This window comes from Nylanderia fulva, unplaced genomic scaffold (genome assembly GCF_048542155.1).
Source record: "Nylanderia fulva isolate GAGA-0341 unplaced genomic scaffold, ASM4854215v1 Scaffold11, whole genome shotgun sequence".
In the NCBI taxonomy this organism is placed as follows: domain Eukaryota; kingdom Metazoa; phylum Arthropoda; class Insecta; order Hymenoptera; family Formicidae; genus Nylanderia; species Nylanderia fulva.
Window position 1 is genome coordinate 3,495,113 of NW_028189302.1, and position 8,784 is coordinate 3,503,896.

The 8,784-nt window shown below is 28.1% G+C and overlaps 2 protein-coding genes across 3 annotated transcripts in view; both read left to right on the top strand.

The window, feature by feature from the left end:
- The first annotated feature begins 62 nt into the window (after positions 1–62).
- LOC114943119 (uncharacterized) lies at positions 63–2,934 on the top strand. Its single transcript, XM_029318692.2, has 4 exons — positions 63–1,405; positions 1,483–1,710; positions 1,796–2,157; positions 2,515–2,934. The coding sequence occupies exons 1-4, from the start codon at positions 209–211 to the stop codon at positions 2,579–2,581; spliced, it is 1,854 nt and encodes a 617-aa protein (XP_029174525.2). The 5' UTR covers positions 63–208; the 3' UTR covers positions 2,582–2,934.
- Positions 2,935–7,975: 5,041 nt separating this feature from the next.
- LOC114943156 (uncharacterized) overlaps positions 7,976–8,784 on the top strand; it is a 36,611-nt gene continuing 35,802 nt past the window's right edge. The window contains exons 1-2 of one of the 2 annotated variants that reach the window (XM_029318735.2): positions 7,976–8,038; positions 8,231–8,273. In XM_029318735.2, the coding sequence (XP_029174568.2) occupies positions 8,246–8,273 (28 nt within the window). In that variant the 5' untranslated portion in view covers positions 7,976–8,038; positions 8,231–8,245. Of the gene's footprint in view, positions 8,047–8,230; positions 8,274–8,784 lie in introns of both variants that reach the window. The other variant, XM_085486439.1, reaches the window with a different exon arrangement.

The following is an 8,784-nucleotide window of genomic DNA, read 5'->3' on the forward strand; positions in this document are numbered from 1 at the left end:
GAACGCTGCGGAGCATTTGGAGCGTCAAGTGGATCGCAGCTCGTGTCAATTTTTTTTTGACACTTGTATGTGCTGTACTATAGGTTACGTCACGTACACTATAACGTTGAAGTAGTGATGGCGCAGCGCGTAGTTTTAAAAGTTAATATAAGTTGATCCTATTTTTTCTACTCTCGCCGATCATCATTGTTACATTCATTATTTCACTATGAATACTGATAACGAGAACTTGGATACTATTTCCACCGACTCGAATGAGGAGAATAAATTCTCGGAAAGTCCAAAACCCAGTACTAGTAAAAGTTCAAACGATACACCTCGAAGACATCGAAAGCATTGTTGTTCTTCTTGTAATTTACATAAAGATGCAGAATTTATTAAGAATTTGTTTTCAAATGTCGAGTACTCTTTAATCTACAAAATACTACGCAATAATCAGTTAACAGATAATCCTGTCAAACATGCATTATGTGACTTGTCTCAAATGAATGAGAGACTGAACTCAATTAGTCCTCAATTAGCAAACAAACGAAAAGTATGTTGCAATTGCATGCCTTGTGACACACATTCTATAAAAATTAGAAAACAATTTATAAATGATGAAATGGGAATGGACATAATGGAAGCAAATCAATTGGATATGTCCAATGATGTTAAAATGTGTAAGGATGATTTGGAGAAATTAATATCAAAAAATTATTCAAAGGATAAGGAATTGCAGTCAAATATAATTTTAACAATGCCACCAATTAAGACAGAAATAGATGCGACACAACCTTCTACAAGTACATCAACACCAAGTATTTCTGTGTCAAATATTGCTACATCAAACACTGAACATCAAGAAATATTATTGAATGAGGGAGCTAATAAAATATATTGCCAATTAATATCTATGTTTCCAAATGTAGATCAATTTTACATTAAACAACAATGTCAAACGTATTTTACAGACAGTACGCAATATGAATTATATGAAAATCTAGTTGAATTTTTGCTAGAAAATGGTCAAAAATATTCAACTATTAAAGAAGCCGAGTTATTAGAGACAGATAATGCCAATATTACTTATAATTTGAACAACTACTATGCTGATTTATTAATGATATTTCCAGAGGCGAATCCTATATATTTAAGAAGAATAGTTGAAGAAAATTATAAAAATCCTGAGAAAATACAGAAATTTGTTCAGTCAAAATTAAACAATCCAGATTATCCAACAAGAGCTCAATATCTAACTAAAAAGATTACAGAACAACAAAAACAATACACTACTAATTTCAATATACAACAATTCTTAGATTTATTTCCAGATCCATTTGCTTATTTTGAAAATGCAAATAGAGAGTGCAAATTTAATGTATATGCAATAGATTTTTTGATGCATTATTTCAGTAGAATCAAGGTAATTGCTTAATATATATTTTATATAAATACAATAAGAATACAATAATATAATATTTAAAACTATTTTTTTTACAGGTAATTACATTATTAAATACATATAGTGAGCATCAATATAACTTAAGTCTTACTGTTAAGGCTTTAGAAGCATTGAGTCCTGATAAAAAATCTGAACGATTACATAATATGATTCTAACAAAAGATATATTGCTTTTACAAGAATGTGCCTTTATACAACATAAATTAGAGCTCAAAAAATATCTAACCAAGTCATTGAAAAATCAAGAGGAGTTTGAGAAACTTAAAGTAAACATAAGAATATAATAAAATTTTAAAAAAGTTTCAAAAAATAATTATTTTCGGTAATTCTGATATAAATTTTTTTTTTTAGGCAAGAAACGAATTGGTAGTCTGTCAATGTTGTACTGACGAATGTATACCATCAAATTGTTTTATGTGCAAGAATGAACATTTATTTTGCAATAAATGTATTAAAAAACATGCAAAATCAATATTAAGAAAAGGCGAGGCACATATTAATTGTCTATTAAATTGTGGAAGTGAATATCCACTGTCCGTACTTCAGCAAATACTATCTACAACAAATATCAAAATTCTTCTTCACAAACGGCTAGCTGAAGTAATGGCTGGATTGAATAATTTAATAGCATGTCCATTTTGTCACTTTCCATCTACATCATCACCTGAGGATAGAGTATTTAGATGTTTCAATTGTATGAAAGAATTTTGTTCGTAAGTCTAATCTCTATATTATTTTTTTATGATCTGCCATATTTTCTCAAAATTTTATACCTATAATTCTTTCTTTCTATACTATATTATTCAGAATGTGTATATCAAAAATTATTTATTGAATAAAAAATAATTAAATAATTATATATAAAGAAGTATTGTTAATAATATTATTCTATCATACTTCTTCAGTTTTTTTTTTATGTAAAACCATCTTTTCAATTACATCATTAATAAAGAATTATTATGTATATATTGTGCTAACACTCTTACTGACGTTATTTATTACATGAATTTTTTTACACATTATTTCTTTATTGTTTTCATATAATCCATGGTTACTTTATAATATTTTAGGCACCATTTACGACGTTTACAAGTGGAAGAAAGAATTATAAAGAACCCCTATAAAGATGACCAATAAAATGCCAGTACCATTACCACATGTACACGTGGGAGAAAGAATTATGCAAATTAGACAAGAAAATTTTGAAGTTTACAATTTTTGATGAAAGAATTGCAAAGTACAGTCCATGTCCATTTTGTGTTAATGTTAATAATGTGTCATTATTATAATGACTATTATATTATTTAGTAATTATTATAAGAAAAATCTGATGAATGTGGGTATGACTGTGATTTAGTACAAGAAAAAAATGTTGATTTATCCGCAAAATACTTATCTTTAAAAATGCATTACTTGCTACCGATATCCAAAAATTACTGAATCAGTTCTGAATTATTTGTTCTTGTTCAAAGAAATACTTTAATATTTATATATAATATATTGTTCTTTTTATTTTTAAACTGTAAAAGCTTATATTAATATATAAGTAACAATTTGTGTTTATAATATATACTTTGTAGTTCACGTAGTAAAATAAGTTAATTTGGGTTCTTTAAATGTTATACTGTTTTTAGAAAAAAAAATTTTGTATAAGTTTTTTTTTGTTAAAAAAACTTATTTTGATAATTAATGATAATCATTAATGAAATAAAATATAAAAAATATCCTCTACAATTTTGCAATACTTGTTATTAAAAAAAGTATAATATATATAAATATATATTGCAATAAAATATATTGTAATATATTATAGTATTTAGTTTTCAATTATACGTTACAGTTCTTCTATCCTGGATGAAGTGTTTTATATTATTTAAATATATCAACTTGCATTAAATTAATATGTAAATATTCAAAATTAAAACCTGCTAGACTACATAATTGCAATGCCTGCATTAATAAAATGAAATGTGTATGATATATATATATTAACTGTTTAAATGTAGATCCAGAAATTTTTATGTTAAGTATTATGTAAGTATGTATGTATACACACACATACATATGTTATTCTTTTTTTTAATATTTAATTACTAGTACTAATGATACTTATCATATATATATATATATGCAAATCTTATAATATGGCTACATATAATGAATTTGTGACAAAAACGAGCTAATCAATCTTGCCATTGCAACGTATGCAAAACAATTTTACGTATAAAAAATAGAGCAAAGTTAACTCTGATACGATAAGACGATATATTCATGCAAATAAACAAGCAAACTTGCTGTGCATGGCTGTATAATACAAATTTTGGAAAAATAAGCAAATATTTGTTCTGGCATATTGAAGAACGCAAAATTTTACGCAATAACAGAGCAAACCTTGCAATGCATTGTGTATCATTGACATACGTTGCGCTTTAATGCCTAATACGTGTCGCGATTTTGCCTGTTAACGACCACAACTACAGTTCCCTTTCATCTAAATTCAAACCCCGTTATGCTACATAATATGGCAATTTATCCACAACGTACATCAATTAACTAGAAAACTTACTTTGGATGATATCTTCCAGTTCTAAATGCCGCAAGTAACTTCAGGGTTTTAGAAATCTTAAGGTCAGAATAAACATCAGTAAATCTTTACCTGTTGCGCGATCGGTTCCCCGGATTTCTGAACGACAACGGAGTGCGACATCTGTGCAATTCTACCGTTTGCATTCAATGTTCGCGCCTGGTCGCCACGAAGGAGAGCTGTAATTGTTAATTATAGTTTGCTAATTATCTATTTTCGGACCGATCAATAATTGATCTGTACGGCAATATCTAGTAATTAGTATATTCGTACTAAAAGGAGGAATTGGGGAATCATTACAGGTTTTTCGCTGTTTCATTTTGGTTCGAGAAAACTCCCCGACAACATTTATATCGTGTTGTTACACTGATCAGCTGACTCAATAACACGTAAACTGAATAAACAACGTATCCGGTTTATTCAATATGTAATTTCCTCTAAACTTGCTGGAAAACGTCAATCGAAATATTCGAAATGAACAGAAGTACATAAATCGTATTTATCGTGATACGACGATAGCGTTTTCTATTCACTTTCGAATTAGCGCGACAAAATGATACATATTATTGCAATATATATGCTTTATATATAATTATATATAGTTAAATTAAATATCGGGATACGTATATCGTCATTTGTCAGTTTTAAAAGTTTTTCGCGATGCTTCTTTGTCAAATATAAGAGAACAAGAAGAGAGGAGTCTACAGACATAAGATGGATAGTTGAAGTAAGCAGATAATAATATCTATTTTATTGCTATAATTATGTATTTTTAACAATTAAAATTAAAATATTAATAATTCTAAGTCATAGATTTTAAATTAACTATTTGATATATTAATATAAATTGCAACTAACACATTAAATCTAAGTTGATATCGAGATTATGATAGTAATTGACAAAATTTATCGTTTACAGGTATCCAATGCTTTGTCACTTTCCGACATGTGTGGTAGAGTTCTTTTAATTCTTTTAACGCACCTTTAAAGGTCAATATAATAATTCTAAATAATGGGTATTTTACGCTTTTAATAAATATTATGCTAAAGCAAAGCACAAATTTTAAGGATCCGAATGTACATTCATACTAAAAAAGGTTCGAATTAACGATTGATTTTGATAAACACTTGATTTTGCTATTCTTTTTAACAAGCTGGTTGGTACAGACTACGTTTAATTATGTCAAATACTTATAGCGAAAGAAAAGGTAGCTTCGGTCAGTTCCTTTCGTGACGCCGATTGATCGAGTTTTTCAGGATTGAGCAGTGATATATATACTAATTAAATAGCGGTCTATATAGTACATATAAAACGCTTATGTCTTTATATATATGATTATAAATTATAGATATCCGATTTTTTAAAAATAAAAATTTGAAGATAAATATATGGAAATAAATATAAACATTTTGATAATAGAAACTTTAAAAAAATTGCTTAAGTATTATCCCTCTATTTAGAGAGATTAATATATAGTATTAATTAAATTTGATATAATCAAATATATAAGCAAATTGTAGCAAGAACAGAGCAAAGGTTTTAACAGTGCGGATTGTAATTAATAATAAAATAATGAGCTCATTAGAAGGACTTTAATAGCATTAATTAAATTTTATATAAATAAATAAATATAAAAATAATTAAAATTCTATATATTTTTTATTAATATTAATAATAATAATAAAATATAAAGAAAATTTAATTATTTTTATCTATTTATATAAAATTTAATATACTATTAATTAAAATCTTTTTAATGAGCTCATTAATTCATTAAATTATTATATTAATTACAATCCGCACTGTTACGACAACCTTTGCTTTGTTCTTGCTATAATTTGCTATTAAAGTCATGCACAGCAAGGTTTGCTTTGTTATTTGCGTGAATTTTGCGTCTCATTGTGTCAGAGCAAACTTTGCCCTGTTCTTGCCACAAATTTGCTATCACATCGTGCACGGCAAGGTTTGCTTTGTTATTTGCGTGAATTTTGCGTCTTATAGTGCCAGATCAAACCTTGCCCTATTCTTGCCACAAATTTGCTATCATGACGTATATATATATATACCCATACAGCACCGATAGATTGCAAAAACATTACAATAATCTTTCACCGCAATATTGCAATATTACAAATTCACTGCAAAATGTTGCTACATCATTGCTGTTGAATTGCAGCAATGTTAAAATGTCCGCTTTTTGGAAGATTGCAACAAAATATTACAACAATATTGTAATATGTTATGAGTTTGCAATAATGCATTGTTATTGCAACCATAAACTAATGTTGCATATACAGGTATATAAATGTAAATAAATCATTAATGAAAATACGTTGTAGTTAATTTATATATATTACAATATATAAATTATAGAATTTGGATTACATGCAATATTTCCGAAATATTAATGTCATGTTGCTACAAGTGTGCTGGAATTTTGTGCACTTATATCTCTGCAATGTCTTTATAATGTTGCATTGCAACTTGCAACATTGCAACGTTGCTGCAATATAATTGCAATAATCTGTGCTGTATGGGTATATATATATATATATATATATATATATATATATATATATATATATATATATATCATAGTATACATAAAAAATATAAAAATATGCAAATTTTGTTTCTATTTGTGCAATTTATTTAAAATAAAAATATCAATTATTTTATTTATATATATCTGAAACAAAATTATGCTGCTTTTATATTTACTTTAAACAAATCGTATAATATTAAATTGTTATACTTTTATGAAATTAAATTTTGTAATATTGTTTTTAAATTAAAACTTCATTTTTTTGTATCTTATATATGTGTATCTCATAATATTAATTATCTGTGTGTTTACATGTTAAAGGAACCAAAACAGACTACAAAATCCACTTATCATAACAATAATTCAAATAATGCGCTCTCGTTTCATCAAATACATAATATGTCAATTAATATCACAAACACACGTAACATCAATTAACAAATAAAACAATTTACTTATGGATGAAATATCTAAAAATCTCCAGCGTCTAAATTGCATCGAAAGAAACTTTAGGGTTGCGTTTAGAAATCCGCTAAGGTTCAGAATTCAACCGACCAATCGGAGACCGAGGATCTCTTTACCCTGATTGGTCGATCGAGCGCTTCGCCCTAAGTGAATATATTTCTGAACGCACAATCTGGAGTGCTGCCCTCTGATGCAACTTCTCACCGTTTGCATTCAATGTTCGCGCGCTTGTCGTCGTGCCTACGAAGGTAGAGCTGTGAATATATTAATTAATATTTTTGCATTAATTATCGTATCATATAAATCGGATCGCGATCACACGCGTTAGATTGATCTGGTCGGCCGAGAATCTCGCGTAATCTCACGTAATCTTCGCTCCTCCGGAAGATCGCGCACGCGAATCTGCGAGAGGGAATCGAGTTACCAGGTATTTTTCGACGTCGAAATTTTCCGATTTTTTCGGCGTCGTCGACCGTATTTCAAGCGGGCATTCGCGTCCCTCCGACAACATTTTCGCATCATCGTGTCGAAGTATCGTTACACTATCAACTGAACTCGTAATCTACGTAAAATTCGTGAAGGTCAACCACAACGAGATCGCGCTGCCATTCTATCTCAATATCGTAATTTGTCCTCTAAAACTTTCTCGCGAATCGTCGAATCGGAAATATTTAGTAAAGAGCGAGAAGTACATATTAATCGTATATTATCGGAATACCCGACGATCGGGTTTTTCTTTAGAAATTCTGCCGACAATTTTCTCCGAACAAAACCCTTACCGCCCTTACCTAAAAAGTGTATAAATATATATATATATATATATATATATATATATCGGGAGTACCGAAAGTATCGCGGAATCGTATTTTGCTAATTACGCGTTTATAATTAACAAAGTATTTTCGCGAGTGCTATGTTTTGTCAAGAAATAACAGAGGAACAAGAGAGGAGGAGGAGAGTCTGGGGGGCATCAGACAATAACGATGGAGCTAGTGTGAAGTAAGCAGGTATAATTAATAATCTATTTTATCTGCTATTTAAAAAAATTATGTAATTTTTACATTAAATATTAAAAATAATTAATTAATTAATATCATATATATATATATATATATATATGCATATATACACATAAAATCTTAATTATATTGAGTTTATATATAATTGAAATATATTTCTATCTTTTTACAGGTATCACAATGCTGTATGCTCAACTACTACGCATCATGTGCTGGTGAGTCTTAATTTATTTATTTTTTATAATCTCGAATTTATAGGAAGTGAAAAAAATAACAAAATATAGATAAATCTATAAATTAAATTTTGGGGTTATTTTAATAAATGCAAATTTTTAAAATAAATATTTATGCATAAAACGCAAGAAAGACAAATTTTTAAGGATACATTTAAACGAAATGTAAACATTTCAGAGTCTAAACAAAGCTTCTGAATTTAACTTTGGTTTGGTTTTTGTCATAATTTTGTTTCACACATGGCAGTTTTGCTATTCTTTTTAAAAGCCTGGTTAGGTACTAGCTACTTTTAAATTTGCATTTCAAAAATACTTTAAGATATATTTCAATAAGGTGAGTCTAACACTTTTCTCGCTATCATTTCACAAGATTTGCACCGTTTCTTTATGCTCTTCACTCTTCTTGAAACTTTAAAAATATCAATTGCTTATATAGATAGAACATCAATATTTATATCATTAATATTAAAATTTGATTTTTTTTATATGAACA

Excerpts from the sequence above, each read along its gene's own strand:
- LOC114943119 (XM_029318692.2), top strand. The coding sequence starts at position 209 with ATGAATACTGATAACGAGAACTTGGATACTATTTCCACCGACTCGAAT. Across the intron at positions 1,711-1,795 it reads AGGAGTTTGAGAAACTTAAA|GCAAGAAACGAATTGGTAGT; the intron begins GTAAACATAAGA and ends TTTTTTTTTTAG. Across the intron at positions 2,158-2,514 it reads TGTATGAAAGAATTTTGTTC|GCACCATTTACGACGTTTAC; the intron begins GTAAGTCTAATC and ends ATAATATTTTAG.